We start from the raw sequence: 22,173 nt of genomic DNA, 5'->3' as shown, positions 1-22,173 counted from the left end.
CTACATTTACTGTTGTATCCCTTTTCACTGCCTCTTCAGAGATCTGTCCCTTATAACAAATAAGAAGAAAAACAAAACACCTCAGCATAACCAGCTGATACACTGAAAAAAATCTGACATGAACTACCGTAGTCAGTACCTGTAGTTTCCCTACAGATAGGAGCCCCTGGGGCAGTCACCCCTAGTTTGGCCACGAGGGAAGGGCTTGTCAGTGGGACACCGGAGGGAGGGGAGGAAAGGAAAGAGGAGAATAGCGGAGGGGCCAGGGACAAGAGCAGAGAGGGAGGACAGAGTACAGAGCTAAGTTAAGTCTCCTATCAGAAGTAGGCTGAGTGGGGATAGGATCAGGGCCTTGGCACTTGTTTCTTTATGCCATGAAATCCTACAACAAAACCTTGGTTTCAAAAGCACAGCCACCACTCAGACCTTACAAAATAAAGTGTTTGTTTATTATGAAATTAGAGATGGAGGCCCCTCCCTCCCTCCCACTTTCTCCCTTCCCAGCTGCTCCCCCCACCCCCTATCCCCGACATTCCCTTCCCACTGGGACACAGAAGCACACGATGTGAAATGCCCAGAGTAGGCCAATAGCCAGACCACCCCCAGGGCCAGAGCTCCCCAGGGATGTGGCCTGGGGGGCAGACTCAGGGTTTTGGCCCCTTGGGCAAGGGCCTAGCTCCCTCTCCCTGCTGGAGGTCAGTTGGGCCAGGGTGAGGCCATGAGTGATGGATGGAAACCATGCGGGCACAATCTGTAGGGAAATGAGAGGAGAGGTAAAGGTCTACACGCTCACCTATCTTATCCCCAGCATGAAATGTTCCCTCTCACTTAGCTCTGCCCCCAAGGAAGTAAGAGGTCTCTGGAGGCCCACCCGTCCCTCTGCCCAGCTTCACTGATGAAGGGGCAGTGTTCGATCCCCAGCACCAAGCTCTGGGTCAAGCACTGACCTGGGGTGAAGTATTCCCCATAGGCGGGTGGGCGTCAGTGGCTGGAAGTTTTCTTGTTCTTGAGATGGGTGACGGAAAAACCAAAAAGCTGTTAAAACTTGGTCACGGAGACCCAGAGAAAACCACGGGGGATGTGGGCAGGGGAAACAGAGATAGATAGACATAGGCTGTGTGAGAGAGACAGACAGGCAGATAGGGAGGGAGAATCAGAGGGAAGCACACGTATGTTAAGTATGACAAAGAGACAGAAGGAGAGAGAAGAAGACAGAGGCACGCTCGGGAGAGAGATGTAGAGAGTCAGAGAGAGAGACAAAGGAGTGCAAAAAGAGATGTGCAGAGTGGGAGAGAGAGGGAGGCATATTTAGACAAAGGTGTAGGGAGCCGCAGAAAGAGACACACAAACAGAGACAGATAGCGACCCGTGAGTCGGGGTAAGAATTAGAGAAAAGAGAGAGGAGGAGGAGAAGGACCAGAAACTTGGAGTGGAAGGACCAGTGGGCCCATGGGCTGGACCCCATGGAGCTCCCTTTTAGAGGGCATGTAAAGTGGGCACAGCTGAGATGGGGGCTCCACAAAAACAGACAGGATTAGGACTAGTCCTCAAGGGGCAGGGGGCTCCTTTGCCCCATACAGCTCAGCCAAGGTACGGAAAAGTGGCCCCCAGTCATCCAGGGGCTCAGGGGGCCCACAGGGGCCACCCGCCTCACTGCCTGAGCCCAGAGAACTGAGGGAGCCACAGGATGAGCCTCGGCCTTCATAGCCGTACACCTGCACAGAGTCATATGGTGGGACCCCAGGGTCTTCATCTGCCTCCCGAAGCCTCAGAGCCAGCAGTTGTACTACATCTGCAGGACCAGGGGGCCGTGGCTGTCGAGGGGGCTGGGCCCTGGGCAACACATCTCGGCGAGTCGGTGGAGCTGAGGTAGGAGGGCCTGCTCCATCTGGGTTCTGAAGGGCTGTGATGTCAAAAGCCTCTGTGTCTTCTTCTCCGCCGCCCTCATCATCATAGGTAATGATGTTCTCTCGGACATCTTCCTCTTCCAACACCATGAGTGCCTCTTGCTTCTGTCGCCGGAGGGCCACGAACAGCACCACCAGGGCTGGTGAGGACGGAGAGGTCAAGTATACCCCACTAGAGGTCTATTTGATTGCCAAGGAATGAGATCTTGGTCCCCATACCTTTCTAAGCAGGTCAGTGCCATACCCTTTCCTCAACCCGTGGGTTACATGATATATATCCTGTCCCTTCCTTGCTTCTCCTAATGTCCCACTATGACCCACATGGTCTCTTACCAAGTAGGGTGCCCACACAAGCAAGAATGGCAAGCAAAGCCCCGGTGCTGAGTCCTGCTGGGGAGAGCTGGGCCTCAGGTCGGCAGGAGGCCACTGAGCCATCGGGCTTACACCGGCATATGCTGACTGTCACTGTAGCTGTACTGCTCAGTGCCGGCTGACCCCAATCACGCAACTCAATGGGCACCAGGTAGGGCTCTTGGCGAGGCAAGACCAGGCGGTGGGGCAACAACAGACTGGCAGAACCATCTGAGGAGAGAGAGAGAGAGAGAGAGAGAGAGAGAGAGAGAGAGAGAGAGGGTTGCAGGGGGTACAGATGTTTCAGGTCGTGCCAATCCATCCTGGGGCAGAGGGGGTTAGGGGTTTCAAGGTAAGGGGCAAGGCTTAGAGAGAAGAGCTGTACACATTTTTTTTAAAAAGCAGCTGGCAAAACAAAACACAAATCCATTCCTTCTGTTATTTTTGATTTGTAGCAGCATCCTTGCTTGGGGGAGGGGGGTAAATAGATAAGGCTAAATTGGGGGCCAGGGTGGGGGAAGGTCTGAGTCTGTATAAGAATTGTGGTGGGAAGGGTATTGGGGGAAGTTATGTGTGTGATGGACCGTCCATCAATTGTAGTCAGGAAATGGTATATGTGGGAAAGGGGGTGGGAGCTTAGGCAGAGAGGAGAGGTATGGTAGAGGGACACATGGATGTGTGCCAGGGGAAGATGGGTGGCAGAGAGACATGCCAACAAATATATGTGCGCATTCATGTGTTTGAAGGCCTCTGTGTGTGGGGATCACCTACCTCGATTGTCTCGGACAGTGAAATTGGCATCCGAGCCCAGAGGCGTACTCAGGGAGACGTAGCTACTGTTGCCAACTTCATCCCGATCCAGAGCCCGCACAACCTGTATCAGCTGGGAAAGGAGAGGAGGACTCAGAGGAATGAGAGCAGCTTCAGGACCCTGCCCCTCCTCCTTGCTCCTGCTGGGAAGCCCTACTCACCTGGCCAGGAGCAGCTGTATCACACACAAAGGTGTCATAGGGCTCAGCCAGCTGTGGGGCATTGTCATTCTCATCCAGCGTCTGGATGGTCACTTGGACCCGAGAGACCTGTGCAGAGCTGTCTGAAACAAGAATGCACACACAGAGCACATGCTAGAATTCAACATGTAGTGTACATGCAATGCATACATGCGCATAACATGTACAAAGCATAGAATACACAATACGATGCGACATAGCCCAGCTTACCAGGCAGGCAAATATGCTGGCACACACATGTCATGTCATGTTGGTACATGTATATATACCACAGACAGGGCACATGTGATACACATGGTATGCACTAAATAGATAAGTAATACATGTACCATGTGCAGGGAGCACATTCAGCTCAGTATTTACCCACAGAAGGCATGTCCACATGCATAGCACCCAGTAGCACACGCTATCAGAAGAATCCCAGTTTCAGCAGTGAGCTGAATTTCCCCATGGCCATAGCACACTGCTGGGAATTGTAGATGATTTAGTTCCACTGTCCTGCCCTTGGAGAGGGAGCAGCTGCATGATCTATAGGACTCAGGATATACAGACCCTTGCCTGGGAGGCCACAGCTCAGGGGCAGGTCAGAGCATGAGTCAGAGTCTTGCCCTTTCACCTTCCAACATACACTCCTCTCTCTTCCTACCTAGTCCATGCCCACCCAAACAGCTGGTCAGATACCCTAGAGAGTCAGCCTCTACACACAGCAAAACAATGAACTGTCCTACTCTCACTTGAATCCTACCGCCTTCCCCCACGCTGAGTCATCCCACTTCCAATAACTTTGCCAACCAACCCTTTCCATCTCTCCTCTGGCCTCTCTCCCAGCCTTTCTCATATCTCTATTGTTGGGAACTCTAGATATGGCTCTGGAGAAATATGGCCCAGTGAGGCCCTGACCAGCACAAGGGAGCATGAGAAGAATGCCTGTTTTCCAGGTCTGGAGACATCAGACCCAAGAGAAAGTGGATAGGAAGCCCAGACAAAGCCCCGGAGTAGGTAGACAAAACCCTTGGACAAAATGTCTAAAGAGGTGTCTCCCCACTCACGGGGCTTATGTCTGGTTGTTTCTGAGGCCAGCTTTGGCAAGGGTGGGTGGGAGGGTCTCACCATGTCCCAGAAGAAGGATAGAAACCATCCCAGAGATGGGAATGGGACAACCTCTTTGATCTAATATGGTCACAGAAAGTTTCAGCAGGTTTGATGGGGAAAAGGTAAAGAGATCCCCATGTACGTGACTTACACATAAACACAAACACAAATGCATATCTGGATGCACACTCACACCAAGGTGGATATACATGTATTTGTATACTTATAGCCATGCATATACACTGACAATACAAATACACAGAAAGCAGGGAATACACCGGGCATAACTTCCCCCTCCCCTCCATCCCTTGGGGACAGCTGATCAGGGCTAGGACCTAGGGAGCTGGGGGAAAGCAGAGCAGTTATGTAATGGGGAGGGGGGAGGGCAGGAGGGAGGAAAGGAGAAGGCAGTACTGAGGCTGCCTGGGCTGGGCAGAGGTAGGAATATAATTCCCACGGGGGCTCTGAGAATAAGCAGTAAAAATGCCCAGAATCAGACAGATGGGAGAGGAGCTAGAAGGATCACGCCCCACCCCCTCAGAATCTACCCTGGACTTACTTCCCTTTCTCCTGCTCCCTGCCTCTCTCTGGGTCACTCTCATTATCTTCAGTCAAATTAGCAAACTTTCTAATGCCATATAAATGTTAATGATCATTATACTGAGTGGTCCGGTGTGGCAGATACCATGCTCGATTCAGATTTGGAAAAAGCTGGATTCGAACCCTGTACTAGCTGGATGCCCCTGGGCAAGGCACTTCATGTTTCAGCCTCAGTTTCCCTATTTGTAAAATGGGGCCTAATAATAGCACCTGTCGTTCTGATGTTCGCAAACCATAAACTGCTACAGGGATGTCATTCTGAAGCAGCAGCTAGTACATTTTCAGGGGAGGCAGGGTCCGGGCTGGTAGTGTCTTGGGGATAGATGACATTGGGGAGTGAGAGGACAGTAGGAAGTGGCATCAGTGGGGTGTCAGGGCTGGAATCAGAGCTGAAGAAGGTGTGTCAGGGTGGAGAATTTGTTGGAGATGGGATAAGAGCTTGGAGGGTGAGTCAGAAGTCAGGCCATGTTCCTGATTGAAAAGCTAAGGCTGGACCCAGATATCTGCTGGAGAGCAGCACTACTGCCGCTGCTACCACCAGCGTTTCACCAGCAACTCTCAAATTCCTCTTTTCATCCCTTGATGCTTCCCGTATCCTTCCCTAACACCCACCTCTCCTCTGTCAGCTCCCCTGGAGACCCTGGCTCTCCCCAGCTCCTTCCTCTCCCTTACCAAGTTCAGTGGCCAACACAGTGAGATTGTGCCAGGCTCGAGCTTCCCGATCTAGAGGCACAGATGTCCGGATGGTGCCGTCCTCGGGCTCAATGGAGAAGCAGCGCTCGGGATCTGAGTGGGGGAGGATGGAGTATCTGAAGAGAGAGGTGTCAGGATTAGTGGCTGGGGAAGAAGCAGGAAATATCTGGGGGCAGGTTTGAGAGCTGGTCTAATGACAACAACTGACATTTCCACCGGGCTTTATGCTTCAGAAAGCCCTTTCCTTGCCCTGAGCTGGGTAGGCTGGGCCTAGGATCCAAGTGTTAGAGTCAGAAGAAAGCTGAGAAGCCATCTAGAACAACCTCCTTATTTTACAGAAGAGAAAATGAGGCTCAGGGAGGTTAAAGTGACTCGTCCAAGGTCATCTTGGTGGTTAAATGGGATGGCCAGGATTTGAATCCAGATTCCCAATTCCAAATCCAGATCTGTTTCTACAGTGCTAGATTAAGCTTACTATACCTCTTCTGTAAATGGGGAATTGGAAATACAGAGAAGTCAAGGAACTTGCCCCAGGCGACACAGCACCATGAGTACTAGGGCTTGGAGCACCTCAGTGCCATTCTCCCACATCAATCCTCACAGCTGCATTTGAGAAGAAATTAAGTTCTTTGGGGTCAAGGCTAATTTCACCAGTAGAATTCAGCTGGCATAATTTTGGGGGCCCTGGGAAGGCCCCTTTGCCTTAAATTATCTCCTCATTGGAGTGTCATTTTGCCTGAAATTAACCCTCTGGTTAAGATACCTGCTCAGATTCACCTCGAGGAGGGAGAATATAGTAAGTTATTATCAGTCATTAACACCTTGGAAGGAATCAGTTGATCAGATCCTTAGAATAAATTAGCTTAGCAGATTCTAAGAGTTCAGTGTCTGTGGGAAATGGTAAAAAGGGAGGTTCAGAGGATGAGCCTTCCCTGGGAAGGCAGGCCTGAGCAGGGACTGGTGGTTTGAGCTGGGAGAAAGAGGTCGAAGAGGGGTGTAGGACCGGGATGTGGAAGGTGACGGATTTACTTCACTGCTACTACAGTTTTGCTGAGGGTGGGGGGGAAGGGTCCTGCTTCCGTCCAGAGGGATTGAGAAGCCTGTATAGACTCCCTCGAGCCCAGGTTGTGCTTGGGGTCATAAAGCCCTTAGGACTTAGGACTGGCAATGAAGAGGGAGGGGAGTTCAGTCAGTGGTTTCTCTTATCTGAATAGTATTTGGGAAAATGGAAGCCTGAAGAAGGGAAGGAGCTGAAGGGAAACTAAAGGAGATGGCAGTCTGGGAGGCTCCTGGAGAGGGACAGGAAGGCCAGAGACTAAATAGGACATGGGAGAGCAGGGGCTGGGGGACACTGGAAGAGAGAAGCTAGAATAGGAATGAAAAGTCTTTAAACTTTGATGTTAAATGCCTGAGAGAAGCCAATGAGGAGCTGAGTTTTGAGCTGTCATTCAACACTGAATATGACAGGGCTATGGCCCCCTAAGCCTCACCTGATGGGGCTGGCGGGGGAATCAAGGTCCATAGCAGAGACATGGCCCACCAGGGTTCCCGGGGCACTGTTCTCAGGCACAGCCAAGTGGTAGGTGGAGTGGGTGAAGATGGGTGGCTCTGGAGCATCCTGGACTGCCACACGGACAGAGGCCACGTCCTTGAAGGGCCCACGACGCAAGTAGGCTGGGTCAATGAGTGTATTTGTGGCCTCCACACGAAAGGCATAGGATCTTCGGCTCTCAAAATCCAAGGGCTAGAAGTGGGAGGGAACGGGTCTGTAGAGGCTGGGGTGGGACCTTTGAGCCCACTGCAACCCTCCTAGACTGGACAGACTACTCTGTCCTGAGCCTGGGATACTATCTGCCCCAGAATAAAGATCAAGGCCTTGGGCTAAACATCACTTGGTGATTCATTCCCCCTTCCCTGGAAAGAATGGGAGTCCTCTGATCTGAGAATCATCTGGGGATTCATCAAAGCAAGAAGAAGAGTGACTCAATTAGAAGTGTATAGATGGTTACAAGGCAGGGATGCTGGGTGGGATGCAACCCCCTCCTTCCCCCCACCAAAGTGCTTAAGTAGGTGAATGTGTATCTGGGGTAATGTCTCAGAAAGTAGAGCACAGAAAGTGGGTGTTGGCTTGGGAAGGGGGTAGAGTATGTCGGACGATGGGGCATACCTTGCGTATGGTGAGAAGCCCATCTCGGCCTTGGGCATCAGTGCTGATGCTGAAAGTCTCAGCTCCCTCCCCATCCAGGATGCTGTAAGCCATGAGGGCATTGTCTCCCAGATCAGGGTCTTGGGCTCGAAGCCTGCCTACCAGGGCCCCTGGCCCTGCAGTCTCCACCACTGAAAACTGGTATAGGCCTTTGAACAAAAAGGGAACAGACTCAGAACAGCCAGCCCCTTCTCCTTTCCCAGATACTCCCATCTCTTGGAAGACCTGCAAAGGAGGACCCTGGGAGAATTCCTCATTCCCGTTCCTCCCATTTCCCTAGAAAGCTTCCTTGAGTGCCTCCTTCCCTCCCTTTATGCTGGTTCCTAGGGGATTGTAGGGGTGAGCAGAAGGCTTTTCCAGGGCCCCCATCCCCACCTCTCAGGAGAAGAGCCCTGAGGGGAATGTGAGTCAGAGAGAGAAAGAAATAGAGACACAGGAGGTAAACAGAGAGTGGCCTCCAAGATCTAGCCGACTCTGGGAATTCAGAGAAGGGGATGAAGAGGGACTGAGTTGGTGTCCTTACTTTGAGGGAATTTGGGGGGGTTGTCATTGACATCGCTGAGAGTGACAGTGACCGTGGTGCTGCCCGACAGCCCCCCCATGTGGCCACCCATATCCTTGGCCTGAATCACCACCAGGAACACTTCCTGAGTTTCCCGGTCCATGTTGGGGATTGCTGTACGGACCACTCCTGGAAGGGGATGGGGTAAGACACTGTCAAGGGTGTGACCCCCACCCTCACCCTCTTCCCTGGGCATTCTTTAGATCCTTTCCCTCTGCTGCTTCCAAACCTCACCCGTCTGGGGATCCACAGAGAAGAAAGGCAGCCCATCCAGCACTGTGTATACCAGCTTGGCACTGTTCCCATAGCTAGGGTCATCAGCATCTTGAGCTGTCACCTGAATCACTGATGTCCCTGCCAGGGAGTCTCCTGTCACCCCCAGCTCATAAGAGGAGGAAGGAGGGGGCAGGAGTGAGGGAAGTGATGGGATGGGAAAGGCTGTAGTAAGTTAGATGGGAGGCAAGTGGGCCATGGGGCAAGTGTTGAGCGATGGTCTAGGTTTGGGGGGTGGGGTAGTGCCCTGGAGAGGGCCCTGAGCACATGGGGGTGTGGAAGGGAGTATCCTGGAATAGGGGAAGAGATATTTTGGAATGGAGGTAGGGAGAAGGCCTGGAGGAATGGGATGAGTCTAGTCTGGGTTTGGAGATTATATAAGCTGGGAGTGAGTAGCTCGCTATGGGAGACACATGAGGGGAGAAAGAAGTCTGGTTTATGCCAGAGGAAAACTGGGTGGATCAAAGCAAGGGGTCTCTCACCGACATTGGACATCTCTGGCACAGTGGCATGGTACGGCCCAAGAGGGAAGACTGGTGGGTTGTCATTGATGTCTTGCACTTTAATGATGAACTCGGAGGGTGGCTCTAGGGGCCGGTTGGAGGCTCTGTCCACAGCCTGGGCCAACAGCACATACTGGGCCTTTTCCTCCCTGTCTAGGCTCTTGGTGACATGGATGTTGCCAGTAGCCTCATCAATCACAAACACAGTGCCTGCTCCCTCTCCTGTCAACAGGTACTTGGTTCGGCCCTCACCACGGTCCACATCTGAGTGAAGCTGTAGTGGGAGATGGAGTTAGGAGTCAGACATTAGACAGCTGCTGGGGTGAGAGAGCTTGGTAAGGGGAAGGGACATAAGGGATCAGAAGGCCCATGCCTGGGGACAAGGGTCTTGACCAAGGTGAAGGAAGGAAGTGACATGGGTCAAGGTAGAGAAAGGGTCAAGTGGTTGGGAAATATGAGACTGTTTTGATGGGAGGGGTTAATTCTTACTCTGCCAATGAGGACAGGTTCGGGGCCAGCATACTCCTCGATGACGAAGAACTGGTTCCAGACCCAGCTCCTTCTTGCCCGGAGCAGCGTAGGACCCTGGCCCTCCCTGCTACCAGCCCATGCTTGGGCTGGGGCAAGCAGTCTCCCTGCACAACCCCAGCTCCCCAGCCAGGCCAGCAACAGCCGCACAAAGACCCACATGCTTTGCACCCGGTTCTGGTGTTGGCTCAGCCTAGGCTCTACTCACTGACCCACCAGCCCTCTCCCCACGGTGGTGCTGTCCATGTGGTGTGGGTGGGGCCGGCAGGGCAGGTGTGTGTGGGTTACCCCATCAGTCCAGACCTGCAGAAAAGGAACTGATCACCAAGGGAGAAGTGCAGACCTTCAAGTTCCCCAAACTGGACACATTTGTGACCATTCCCAATACCTTCATTGCTAGTGGATTCAGTGCTAAGAAATTATCAAGGGTTTGGGGAGAAAGGGACAGATAGGACAGGAGAGGCACAAGCTGGAAAGGAGAGGGAAGGAAACAGAAGAATCCCAATGCCTTCACGACTTAACGTTCACAGCCACCCCCATGCTTTTTCCCACCTGCACTGTCCCTGTATCTACCTCTGGCCTCCAAGCTGTCAAATCTCTGATCAGTTGGTGTAGCAGGAGAGCTGGAGAGGAGAGATGGAAGAAGGGGCCAGAATGTGTGTGTGTGTGTGTGGGGTGGTGGTCTAAGAAATCCTCAGTCTGGGCTGTCTTCTCCTCAGCTTGCCCCTCTCTCCAACACAGGGTGACCTAGACTTCATGACTGACAGCTTTAGGATCTCTGACTTGGGAGCCTAAGAAGGAGGGGCTGAGGAAAAGAGCTTGATCAAGCCGGCCAGGCTTCATAGGGGTTTGATTCCAGGGGGTGTGTGGCCTAAGATGCTCTGAAGGAGGGGATGAGAGGTGGAGAGGGAGGAAAGTAAAGCCAAATCCCTAGGGAGGTAAAGGTGAGTGAGGCCTAAGAAAAGGGGTGCCCCCTGACATGGACGCCCGAGGCCCCATTTCTCTAGATCCTGCCCCAGACCGCACGTGAAAGGCGTTGCTGGGCTCAGTCAGTCTGCACCGCAGTGACACCCCTTGGAGCTAAGCAAGGGGGACTTGTAGGGAGCGAGGCAGAGATGGGGGCCAGGGCTGCGAAAAGGGGGGAATGGGGAAGACGGGAGCCAGTGAGAGAGACATAAAGATGAGTGAGGGAGATGGAAGAAAGCGAGAACACGGAATGACAGCGCTGGAAACGGATCAAGGAGGGAGACAGAGTGACTGACAGGCAGATCCAGAGAGCTGGACCCCAGAGAAGAGTCGGTATGGGAGTACGGAAGAAACTGCAGCCTGTGGTGACTGGGGAGATCCCCAAGAGCCGGGGTCAGACCAGGACAGGAGAGGGAACTTCAGAGTCTGGGGAAATGGGGACAGACAGCAGAGGCTCAAGCAGGGACGGACACAAGGGGAGGAAAGAGCAGCCCCAGTCCCACCCCAGGGGGACACCCCAGGGAGCACCCTACTCCAGCCCCTCCTCCTCACCAAAGTCCAGACACCTGACAGCCTGTCCATCCAGTGGGAAGCCAGGGACTGGGAGAGAGGGAAAGGGAGAGAGGCAGGGATGGAGGATGGAACGGGGGAAGAGGGAGAGAAAGAGGAGAGAGGGAGAGAGAGGGTGAGAGGAGGAAAAGGCAGATGTGGGAAAGGTGCAACGGGGCAGGTAGGAAGAGGGGGAGGAAGGAGAGGAGAGAAGAGGAAAGGCAAGGAAGGAGAAGGACGAGAATGACAGGGACAGACCGAAAGAAGGAGGACGCTGGACGGGTGAGAGCGGGGATGAATGAACGCGGAGGGAGGAGCGAGGGGCACCGAGGCAGCCAAGGGAGCTGGCACGGGTGCCCTCCCTGGGCTCGCAGGTCCGCTTACCTGGGCTGGCGCCCCGCGGCCGAAGGCGGCGGGGGGACGCGGAGCCGATCGCGGCCAGCGGAGCCGGGCTCTGCCGCAGGTCTGAGCGGCCCCGGCGAGAGCAAGAGCTAGGCGAGCGGAGAGAGGGGCGGAGGAGCGGGGAGAGGGGCGGGGGAGCGCGGAGGGGAGGGGGAGCGGGGAGAGGGGCGGGGGAGCGGGGAGAGGGGCGGGGGAGCGGGGAGGGGCGGGGGAGCGGGGAGAGGGGCGGGGGAGCGGGGAGAGGGGCGGGGGAGCGGGGAGGGGCGGGGGAGCGGGGAGAGGGGCGGGGGAGCGCGGAGGGGGGCGGGGGAGCGGGGAGGGGGGCGGGGGAGCGGGGAGCGGGGAGGGGGGCGGGGGAGCGGGGAGCGGGGAGGGGGGCGGGGGAGCGCGGAGGGGCGGGGGAGCGGGGAGAGGGGCGGGGGAGCGCGGAGGGGCGGGGGAGCGGGGAGGAGGGCGGGGGAGCGGGGAGGGGGGCGGGGGAGCGGGGAGCGGGGAGGGGGGCGGGGGAGCGGGGAGCGGGGAGGGGGGCGGGGGAGCGCGGAGGGGCGGGGGAGCGGGGAGAGGGGCGGGGGAGCGCGGAGGGGCGGGGGAGCGGGGAGGAGGGCGGGGGAGCGGGGAGGGGGGCGGGGGAGCGGGGAGACTCCGCCTGCAGAGGGAGAGGGAGGGGAGCAGGAGGAGGAGAGGGGGGGCGGAGGGCTGGCTTCCCTCTTCCTCCCCCCAGGACGCTCACCCCCCGCCCCCCGCCCCTCACGAGGGTGAGGCCGTGCGCCCCTGCACCCCAGCCCCCCTCCCTGCCGCCGGACTAGGGGGCGCCTCGGGGAGCCCAGGAGCGATCGCGGACGGGGGGGCGGCCCCCGAGGCACAGCGGGCTTTGGGGACCCTACCCAGGGAGGCCCGAAGGGGTCGGAAGGGCCGGGAAGGCCGTGATTCCTGGGGCGGCGGTCGGCCGGTCCCCCTCAGCAGCCAGCACGGAGGGCGGCTGCCCCCTGGTGGTGAAGGCGGGCAGTCACCAGCACGCGGTGGCACGAGCCCGCAGCACTCCCCGCTCCTCCGGCTGTGCCAGGCTGCCCTGGCAGATTCGATGCCAGCTGGAAGAGCCGAGGGGCGGAGCAGAGGCAGGTCCAAACGGCTTTCCGGGCGGTGACCCTGCCACCCACATGTGCCCTGGGACCCCCGGCCAGGGCGAGAGACCCCCTGCACCCCCCCTCCTCCTAAGCGACCGACGCCCAAGCAAACCCAACCGCACAATGGGTAAAACTAAGTCAGATTTTTATTTTTCCATAGACCACATCATTTAATAATAAAAAAAATAAAAATAAAAATAGAACAGAAGGAAAAGGTGGATACAAAGTGGAACTCGTGGGCCAGGTGGGGGCTGAGGCGCAGACTTCAGGAAGTGCGGGGGCCTGGGGACTCGGGAGGAGAGAGGCTGATTCAGCTCATAGGTGCCCCAGTCCTGACCCCGGCCATTCCTGAGGGGCAGGGGGTGTGCGGGGGACAAGTCACAGGGGAACCAAAGGCGGGAGAGGGATGCGGGCGATGTGGACCATGCCGAGTCCCTGGCTGCTTCCCATCTTCAGATGAACCTTGACCCCCTCCCCCCTCCCCCCAGAATGGGTCTCAGGCCTACACAGATCCAGAAATGGGGCTTGGGGCAGAGGCTGAAGGGCGCATGGGGCAGCGCACGGCCTGGCCGAGGTGGTGGCGGTGCCCCTCCCGTTGTGGCTCTCACCCCCCACCAGCAGGGTGGCTGACGCCGGAGGCTTTCCTTGGGGCGGGGTTCCCGCTAGCGGCGCCCCCCCCTGTCCCGCACCGGGGTGCTGCGGCTGCGGCTCCGGCTGTGCCGCTTGGCGTCCCGCCGATCCCGGTCGCGGCCCCGCTCCCGCTCGCGCTCGCGCTCCCGCTCCCCCCGGTCCCTCTCGCGGTCCCGCTCCCGCTCCCTCTCCCGGCTGTGCTCTCGCCGCTTCTCCCTCTCCAGCTGCCGGCTCCGCTCGCGCTCGGCCTCCTTCTCGCGCTCCTTCTGCTCCTCCTCCTCCTGCTCTTTCCGCCGCTTCTCGCGCTCCTTGGCCCGCTCGGCCCGCTCGGCCTCCTTCTGCACGATCTGGGGGCCGCGCAGGGGGTGAGGGCGCCGGCAGCGCCGCCGACCCGACCCCGTGCCCGGGCCCTCCCCGCCCTGCCCCGTGCCCGGGCCCGCCCTGCCCCGTGCCCGGGCCCTCCCTGCCCCGTGCCTGGGCCCTCCCCGACCCCGACCCCGTGCCCGGGCCCTCCCTGCCCTCCCCGACCTGCCCCATGCCCGGGCCCTGCGCTGCCGCAGAGGAGGCTCACCTGGCAGTCGGTCAGGGGCAGCCAGTAGATGCAGGGCGCCGCCTTGGTCTTCCGGAACAGGTCGTCCAGCAGCTTGGCCGGGGGCTCCTCCTGGGCTTTCTCTGCCAAGACAGCCAAGGTCAGGCTCCGAGCGTCCCCGGCCAAGGCTGGGGAGAGCCACCTGCTGCCCGCTCATACCTTTCTTTTCACTCTTCTTCTCCTTGGACTTGGCGCGTTCCTTGCGGCGGCGGTCCCGGGAGCGAGAGCGGGACCGGGGCCCTTCCCGAACCTTGTCCCGGTCCCACTCCCGCTCCGATCGCGTGCGCTCCCGGCGCTCCATCTCCCGCTCTCGCTCTGCCCACTGCTCCCGCACTGCCCGCTCCTGCTCCCTCTGCTCTGCCCGGGGGTGGTGGGCCGGCTGGGCTGGGGGCGGGGGCGGAGGGTGCAGGGGCCGCGGGCCGCCCTGCTCCTCGGCCTTGGGCTCGGAGGGTCTGTCCGGCAAGAGGCCTCGGTGGAAGTCCAGCTGCGGGTACACAAGGGCGGACAGGAGGGGAATGAAAACGCTCGTGACCGCCGCCTCAGGTGAATCTCGGGGGCATCTTTCAAGCAGTGCCACAGGTTCAACGAGGGAAACGGCAGCGGGCACCGCAGGGGCCTCTTCCCGAAGACCCTGAGTGGAAAGCCTCTGGCCCCTGGCCCCTGAGAAAGGCCGCCCTGGCTTGGTCAGATAAGAGGTCCACCTCCTTCCCATCTCTTTCCTTCTCGGTCTCATACCTCATCCTGCTCTGCATAGTCAGCACACAGGAATTTGGGGTTGGACTGGGGCCACTTGACTCCATGCAGAGCGGTCCGAGTGGCAACAGCCTCCTCTACCGTCGAGTACTGATGGAAGGAGAGCGGAAAAAAAGACCATTTTATAGCCTTCCCCTTAGTCACCGTCCTACAACATCCCCGATGGGCCTAAAGGACCTCCACAGCCCTGTCCACCCAGCAGTCCTTCCACCTCACCGTCACGTAGCAATGGGACTTGATTTTATCTATCCAGAAGGCTTCCTCCACCAGGGTCCCTGTCCGACCCAGCAGCTCCTTCAACTGGCCTAGGGTAAAAGGACGAACCTGCCAATGGAGAGGGAATAGGAAAGAAGGGTTGGAAGGTAGTCATTTCTAAGGTCTAATACTCTGTAGCCCAGGCACAAGGCTTGGGAATGTGCCTTCTTCAGGTGGGGGTGGGGATGGAAGCCACTCACCAAGTTGGAGATATGGACAATGTTATTGATCTTGCCCCGAGGTGGCGAAGGCACCTGGGCTGTACGAACAGGATCATCGATTGTGATGGACACACCAGACTTCTGCTGGCTGATGGAGCGCCGGGTCAGAGTGTCTCCCAGCGTCACTGCAAACACCAAACCCAGGAATGGCTGTCAGCAGGGCCCGACGGTAGGATTCCCGCCTTCTCCAGAATGACCCTTCTGTCCTTTCATGGCCTCATTACCTTTTTTCACTTCGTGCTCCACAGGGGGAGGCAAGGCAACTTCTACAGACACCTGAGGTGCTTCAGGGGGCTCAACTTCAGGCTCTTTTTCTTCCTCCTCTTCTTCTCGTTGCCCATTTTCCTGGCCCTCTGCTGGCACCACCTACAGAAAGGAAGAAGGTAAGGGACCATCCGAGGCTCTGAAGCATCCCCTGACAAACACATCACATCCATGACCCTGACTCTTTCTGATGAGACCAGGAGGAATGAGTGACCTCAGCAGCTCTTTCTAAAATCGTGGAAATGATGTTAAACGAGGCATGTCATCTGTTACAAGTTCTCAACATTGCGTACAAATACGCAAGTCCCTGATTTGCAGTAAGAGACGCTGAATCAATGGAACAGGAGAGAGAAACTCTCACTCCTCCCTATAACCTGGCTCCTTAGCACCCTGAGCATTTTACCTGAGTGACGGTCCGGCATATCTTCAGCCCCTTGTCGTGGGTTCCATCCTCACCATTACGTTCTGTCTCATCTTCAGAGATCCTCGAGTCATCAGCATGTAGATCCACAATGGCCTCCTGCCCCGCCAGGGGTTTGATGTCGGGGATAAGGCTCTGGGACACAGACACCCCCCCACCCCGTTACACTGGGCCCACGTCTACTCCCACCTCCCCACATCCCACCCCTCAGGCTTTTCCCACCTTACCTTGAGAGACTCGGTGGTGATACTGATGGAGGGCTTCTTCTGTGTGGTGGCTGTGCTGGCCCCCCAACGCCTCTTCCGTCCTGGCTGGCCTCCTTCCGTGTCACTGTTTCCAGCTGGTACCCCTTTGGTAGCTGCTACTCCCAAGAAACAAGGCCCAATTGTGAGATGGCCAGGGGCTCTATGCTGGTTCCCTTTGTAATCCCACTGACCAACCTTTAACTTGGATTTTCTATCCATCAATCCAGATTGTTAACATATTTTAAACTAAGGCAAGTATCCTTAGGGATTGGAAAAAACTTGTCTTCAGTGTGACCTGATTGAAACTACCTACCTGTACTTAAAGGCAGCAAATCACAATTTGGTGGGGGATGTGTGGAAAGGAAAACCCCTCAAATGGAGAGAGAAATGACATTTAAAATTGTGGAGAAGGGAACAAAAGATGTATGGTTGTACGGGGCCCAGAATTTTTTAAAAACTGTGCTTTTTCTCAAACATCCTCTAGCAGGATGGAAGAAACTCGTCTTGTGAGACAAGAGGGCCGTCAATCCTATTCTCTGGCTCTAGGAACATAGGTATTTGAAGGAATCTCTCTCTCTCTCTCTCTCTCTCTCTCTCTCTCTCTCTCTCCATAGCACTTTGGGCTCTAGAACTGCAAAGAACAAGAAGGGAGGAACAGTAAAGGAGAGTAGGGTTTGAAACACCTCACTGTATATTTCCATTGGGAGAGAAGTAAACCTTCCTATTACTTGGAAACTGGCCTAAGTTCAATGGAACCAGAGAAATGGCAAAAACCTATACACTTAAGGGAGAAAGCTGCAGAGCAACAGAGAAGTCTGTCTGTGCCACCAAAAACTCTGGCTGCCATGGGATCCCTAAATATCAGTGACTTAAGTCTGGACTTACAGACAACGGAGATCTTCCTCTTGAAGGATTTGGGCATCGAGCTCTGCATAGAGAAGAGAAGGGGAAAAAAGAGAGAGAGACACACCCCACAGAGAGGGGGGGAGAGGTTAGATAAGGGCAGTCTCAGCACAGGCTCCAGAGACACAGAGTAAGAGGGACAGAGACAGACAGAGAGACCAAAACAGAAGCGGCAAACAGCAAAAACGGAAGCGGAACCGATGCAAGTTAGAGAAAAAAACAAAACCAAACGTCACATTGGGGAAAGGTCCGTCCAGTCCACACCATGCCTGCATGTTAGCTTTACCAGAAATAAGGTAGAAAGAAGACTCTGAGGGGGTGGTAGCCTGCCCCGCTCTTCAAAGATGTTGTCATGCCCCCTTCATAGTCCTTCTGGGTTGAGACATGCCCGGCCCAGATTCTGAGGCCACGGCCTCTACTGCCCAGAGTTGGCTGATGCAGTCCTCCTTGCTCCCTATTAACTCAGGTTAAAAGTGAAGGAACAAAGCCAACTTTGGGCTGGGAAAGGCCTCAAGGATCTTCATTTCCCTCCCTTCAAATGACCAGTCTACCAATGAAAATGACTGTGATCCCTCAAGCACAAGCGGCTCTGCTTGTCTTGTGTCCTCTTTGCAGGATGCTTTTGGGCTCCAGAGGGTTAGACTCCGAAGATTTGTTACCCACAGTCCTGACATCTTTTGGAGGAAGGCAGCCCAAGGCCAGCTTGACTGGAGGAGAGTGAGCGAAAGGCCATGTGAACCCACAGCTAACTACAGGAAGGTCTGGAAAGGGACTGTCTTTTTCACCAGTTGTGTTCTTAGACCTCCCTAGGTATCCTACTTGGCTCCATGAGGGACTTACCATTCCTTCTCCAACCAGGACTCATGCCTTATGGGCTTTAACTGAGGACTAGAAGGTGGCTTCCAAAGGAAAGGGACTAGGAATAGAGCAGAAGGGAAAGGCTAAGAATGGGGGACAGAGTGGAGAAGCTTCATATTTGTGTGCTTATTTCTGGAAAAACTAAGGCCACCCTTCTAAAGGGTGGAGCAGGACTCTTGACAAAACCTCTGCTTTCCACCTCCCTCCCCAGCCCTGCTTCTGTCATCTAACCAAGTCTCCTTGGTCTCCGTTAAGGGCCAGCCTGACCCCAGCCGGGCCGCTCTCGACGGGAAAGTTAGTGAGAAAAAAAAAAAGTCTTAATTAAAACAGGAAAAACATGAACCAAATAAATAAAATCAATAAAGAAATCAGGAAATTAAAGAAAAAAGGGGAAAAATAAAATAAAGATTTTTGGGGGGAAAAAGAAAAAAAAAGAAGAAAATAAATAAATTAGGAATATGACAAATGTTCCAGGTACCATCTCACACCTGGGATCTTCAGTTCAGCCAATCGCACCTCACTGTGTACTGTATCTAGTCAACCGCCGGTCCAATCAGAATGAGCCCTCCCTGCTAGGCGCTGTGCAATTGGTGGGGGGTTGGGTTGGCAAAAAAGGTGAGTGCACGGCGTGGTGGTCGGCGGCAGAGCCACAGTCCTCCCGGGGGGGCGAAGGGGGGGCAAGGGGAAAAATTGGGGGGGCAGTGCCCAGTCTCCAAGATGTCAGACAGTTCAATGGTGATGCCCGGGCTCAGCGAGGGGCAGAGGGGGAAAATGAGGGGAGAGACAGAAGTTCCAGCCCTGTATGGGCACCATCTTGTAGTCCCTGATGAGGTGGCCACTGAATGGCAGGAGTGGCTCATGCTCTGTATTATGAGAGGCAGACATGGCCCCCATGTCCATCTGTGGCAAACTGCAGCAATGACAACACTCGACATTTGCAATCCAGGTGATGGCTGACTCCAGGGTCCCTTTTTCCTCTGCCTGCAACTAGGTGGGGAAGCCTTTGATCAGATGTGGTCATGGCGCCTCAGATGAAGGTGCCCCTGGAATGGTAGGTAGACATTCCAAGGGAAGAATGACAACGTAAGGCTAGGCTGTTTTTCTTCTCAGAGTGTGTGGCTTCGCCTCAGAGAGCTCCAGCTGGGACAGTGGCTCCAGTCAGGTGGATGGATGCGTCCAGGCCCCTGTCTCCAAAGATGGAGAAGTGGTAAGAGCTGCCAGCATACTACCCTCCACCATGTGCAGCCAGGGACCAGAGGAAAAGTCCATCTGATGAGTGAGCAGTGATGTAGTAGACTGGGACGTCACCAGCATTAAGTCCCTGGGGCTTAGACCATTGACATTCCGCAGGATCCCCAGTTGTTGAAGCTTATTCTGAGGGCCCCACTTTGGTATCTTATAGCCTGCTGCCATGCCCACACATGGCTCTTTAGGGAGGCTTTGTTGCCCTAGAAAGGGAATCCAACAGTCTGTAGAGAACAAGAAAGCCCCTAGCAGAGGCATGTGAACAGGGGCCCCAGCACTGACAAAAGTTCTTCTCGAGGCATCCCAAGTAGGGAAATGGCACCAGTCCGCCCCTTTCCAGATGTACTTTGCTTTCTGAATACAAGTCTCTCCTGAACAGTGCTCTTCTGGCCCCAGGTATGTGAGGCAGGTGTGGGGCCCCCCCCAGGAGCCCACATACAACAACCCCCCTTCTGGCCGAGGCACCAGGATAGCAGGCTCGGCTCTTACTGGGCAGCTCAGTAGCAGCGGGTGGGTCCAGAGGAGGAGGCAGCAGCAGCAATTGGCCAGTTGGGCAGGGTTATATTTTACGGGCGGATTACCGTACATGAGGTACTTGGACAAAGTTTTACGGGGAAGAAGGACCTTGTAATAAATAATATTCTGCACATCAAATCACTTTCACCGGCCCCCACCCCCGCAACACACACCAGAGAAGGCTACACACACGACAGGCCCGCCCACCCCATGCCCCCCGCTCCCAGACCCAGCTAAGACTGTCTCTATCACTACAACAGCCAAGGAGAGTTTGCTGGCTTGGACCGAGGCAGCCCTTGAATTGGATGCATGGCGTGACTAACAGAAATGGAAAAAAATAGAAAAAGGGATCTCCATGGAGTACAATCATGTACATCTCAGCGATGGGACCACGGTGGGGCAGAGAGAAAACTCACATTTCCTCTGCATGGTCAGTCTGAGGTGAAAAAACCCCCCGAGCCCACTAGAGGGCAATGTTTTCTAAGAGAATAAAAAGGAGGGAAAGCGAGGTGACTATCCCTAAGCAACAAAACTGAGCTGAGTTTGGAAAAAGAATTTGCAGAAGGAAGAAAATCTAAGAAGGACTCCGGTCCCTGCGAGAGCCCCCCAGGATGTGACGAGGCTGAGACTCAAGCTCATGTCCTAGAGACAACAAGGGGGAAGAAAGGAAAGAGAAAAGGAGGACAGAGCGCCCCTTAATTCCACCTCCAATGTACAAATGTGAAACCAGAGGCCCAACGAGAAAGGAGGCTGAGCCCAGCCCCAACACGAGGGCATCCCTGCTAAGCCAGCAGACTCTCCCTCTGGCCCTACCTGAGCAGTCCCTGTCTGGGGCCCGGGTCTCTGCTGAGCCCAGACCTGCCTTGTCCCTTCACTCTTCAGGGGGGTCAGCAGAGTGGCCTACCCTTTCCCCTAGGGTCGCCCCCCCCTCACCAACAGGTGGCCTTGAAATTTACCTCTTTCTTCTCCTCATCCTCCACGCTGCCCTCCGGGCGCTCTTCTCCGCTGGCTGCATCTGCCATGGGCATGGGGGGCTCAGCCACCTCATTCTCAGGCCTGTTTTCAGCTGTCTCCATGGTCACTTCCTCCTTCTCCTCGCTGACAATATGGGGGGAGGGGGAGGGAGGGTAGGAAAGGACGGGCAGGAAAGAACCAAGGGGAACAGAGAGTGAGATGTTAGCTCGTGAGTCAGGAAACCCCCATGCTTCGTCACTGGGGATGGGGGTGTGCGTGTGTGACGCTTTCCCTATCACTCAAGCATCTGGCCCCTACCGACTGTCCGTTCTTTGGGCTTGAGGCCTAGCCCGAGTCCAAGGGAAAAGATTGTTCTTTTACGTCAGGAAGAAGGGGCCATGAACACTTCCAAGTGGGGACAAGGCTGCGATGGGGGTGGGATGTTGAGGCTATGTTATCTCTGGGACAGTCCAATATCACTGACCAAGGCTCACCAAAGGTTTTTATCCCTGTTCCTGATTCTAACAAGCCTGGTGTTCCCCCAACCCCCCACCAGGCCCATGTGGAAGACACAGTGTAGGGGCCTTTTCCCCAAAAGGCTGACCAAGTCTGGTCATGGCTGTGGTCACAGATCCTACTCGCAAGCCTGTCCACAAGCTTAAGTAACTGGCTCATTCACTCATCTGATCTCAAGATACCAGGAATGGAGAAAACCAGCAGAGGACACCTCACCAGTAAAGGCTTGTGGGCCTCCCCTGCCCCTGTCCCCATCCCCCTCCCCCCAGCCATAGACCTTAAGGCGGAATCTCATTCCATTTACCCACAAGGTGCAGAGGCCACTCTGCTGTTCAGCTGACCACGCTTTTCCCAGTATCCCATTCTTACTTTTACAGAATTAAAAAGCTAAGCATCCAGTTAGAACACAACCACCACCACTTCCCCCAGACACCCTCGATGCTTTATCACAAGTATGAAACCCACTCTGGGATCACACAAACTGCACCCCCTTCCCACGCAAACAATTCCAGAGATCCATCTTTGAACAAATTGCCTTCCAATCTTCTTTAGTCTCCACCCCTAACTTCATCCCCACTCCCCCACATGCTTAAAAAAAAATCAAATCAATATGACCAGGGGCCTAATTCTCTGGAGGAGAAACCAAGCCTCCTGGGCGTGATAATAACCACCAGGAAACCCAGCAGCCCAGAGAGCCTGACACTCAGAGGTCACAGAGCCTCCAGAGAGCAGACTGAGAAGGCTGTTGGGGGCGGGGTGGGGGGAGGGCATTTGTAATGTGCCCCCAGCTAGCAGGCCCCGACACAAACACAGGATTGAGCTGCCTAAACCTAAAGCCAGGCTAGTTTGAAAAATGCCTATTCCCCACACAGATGGAAGGGCTTGATTGGTATTAGGCTGGAAGGACAAAGAGGGGGAAAGCAGGATGTCTAAAAACAATTAAAAAAACAAAGGAGAAATGAAGGCCACAGGGAAAAAGAAATGAGAGGAGGCACAGATGGGAGAGGGAGGAGAGACATGGAAATGTGGAGATCTCA

The 22,173-nt window shown here is 55.4% G+C and overlaps 2 protein-coding genes across 6 annotated transcripts in view; both read right to left on the bottom strand.

Annotated features, from left to right (window-relative positions):
* Nucleotides 1-427: 427 nt before the first annotated feature.
* Nucleotides 428-12,611, bottom strand: CDH24 (cadherin 24). 2 transcript variants are annotated; one of them, XM_072622438.1, is made up of 14 exons: nucleotides 11,625-11,694; nucleotides 10,299-10,348; nucleotides 9,687-10,028; nucleotides 9,177-9,471; nucleotides 8,656-8,775; nucleotides 8,383-8,550; nucleotides 7,821-8,008; nucleotides 7,144-7,397; nucleotides 5,633-5,769; nucleotides 3,230-3,351; nucleotides 3,030-3,141; nucleotides 2,241-2,489; nucleotides 948-2,047; nucleotides 428-751 (listed from the first exon to the last, which is right to left on the bottom strand). In XM_072622438.1, exons 3-13 carry the CDS (start codon nucleotides 9,885-9,887, stop codon nucleotides 1,548-1,550), a joined length of 2,346 nt encoding a protein of 781 aa, XP_072478539.1. In that variant the 5' UTR covers nucleotides 9,888-10,028; nucleotides 10,299-10,348; nucleotides 11,625-11,694; the 3' UTR covers nucleotides 428-751; nucleotides 948-1,547. The 2 variants fall into 2 exon arrangements, with proteins under 2 accessions (XP_072478539.1, XP_072478540.1); XM_072622439.1 differs by lacking the exons at nucleotides 10,299-10,348; nucleotides 11,625-11,694 and adding an exon at nucleotides 12,527-12,611 and having other exon boundaries at nucleotides 8,656-8,766.
* A 283-nt stretch (nucleotides 12,612-12,894) lies between these two features.
* Nucleotides 12,895-22,173, bottom strand: part of ACIN1 (apoptotic chromatin condensation inducer 1) — a 35,280-nt gene continuing 26,001 nt past the window's right edge. For 3 of the 4 annotated variants that reach the window (XM_072622433.1, XM_072622436.1, XM_072622437.1), the window contains 11 exons: nucleotides 20,623-20,764; nucleotides 17,030-17,072; nucleotides 16,127-16,260; nucleotides 15,882-16,034; nucleotides 15,439-15,580; nucleotides 15,194-15,339; nucleotides 14,955-15,062; nucleotides 14,721-14,828; nucleotides 14,145-14,469; nucleotides 13,968-14,068; nucleotides 12,895-13,743 (listed from right to left, as the gene is read on the bottom strand). In XM_072622433.1, coding sequence (XP_072478534.1) covers nucleotides 13,429-13,743; nucleotides 13,968-14,068; nucleotides 14,145-14,469; nucleotides 14,721-14,828; nucleotides 14,955-15,062; nucleotides 15,194-15,339; nucleotides 15,439-15,580; nucleotides 15,882-16,034; nucleotides 16,127-16,260; nucleotides 17,030-17,072; nucleotides 20,623-20,764 — 1,717 coding nt within the window. In that variant the 3' untranslated portion in view covers nucleotides 12,895-13,428. The remainder of the gene's footprint in view (nucleotides 13,744-13,967; nucleotides 14,069-14,144; nucleotides 14,470-14,720; nucleotides 14,829-14,954; nucleotides 15,063-15,193; nucleotides 15,340-15,438; nucleotides 15,581-15,881; nucleotides 16,035-16,126; nucleotides 16,261-17,029; nucleotides 17,073-20,622; nucleotides 20,765-22,173) is intronic. The other variant, XM_072622434.1, reaches the window with a different exon arrangement.

Source organism: Notamacropus eugenii, chromosome 7 (genome assembly GCF_028372415.1).
Source record: "Notamacropus eugenii isolate mMacEug1 chromosome 7, mMacEug1.pri_v2, whole genome shotgun sequence".
Taxonomy (NCBI): Eukaryota; Metazoa; Chordata; class Mammalia; order Diprotodontia; family Macropodidae; genus Notamacropus; species Notamacropus eugenii.
Note: the sequence above shows the minus strand (reverse complement) of the source record. Positions and strands in the feature narration are given on the sequence as shown.

What these genes read in the sequence shown, in the direction of transcription:
- CDH24 (XM_072622438.1), bottom strand. Translation starts at nt 9,887, where the DNA reads ATGTGGGTCTTTGTGCGGCTGTTGCTGGCCTGGCTGGGGAGCTGGGGT. An exon ending in CTCTGTGGATCCCCAGACGG is followed by an intron (nt 8,551 to 8,655) that starts GTGAGGTTTGGA and finishes ATCCCCTTCCAG; the next exon opens with GAGTGGTCCGTACAGCAATC. An exon ending in TCCCCCGCCAGCCCCATCAG is followed by an intron (nt 5,770 to 7,143) that starts GTGAGGCTTAGG and finishes CTCTCTCTTCAG; the next exon opens with ATACTCCATCCTCCCCCACT.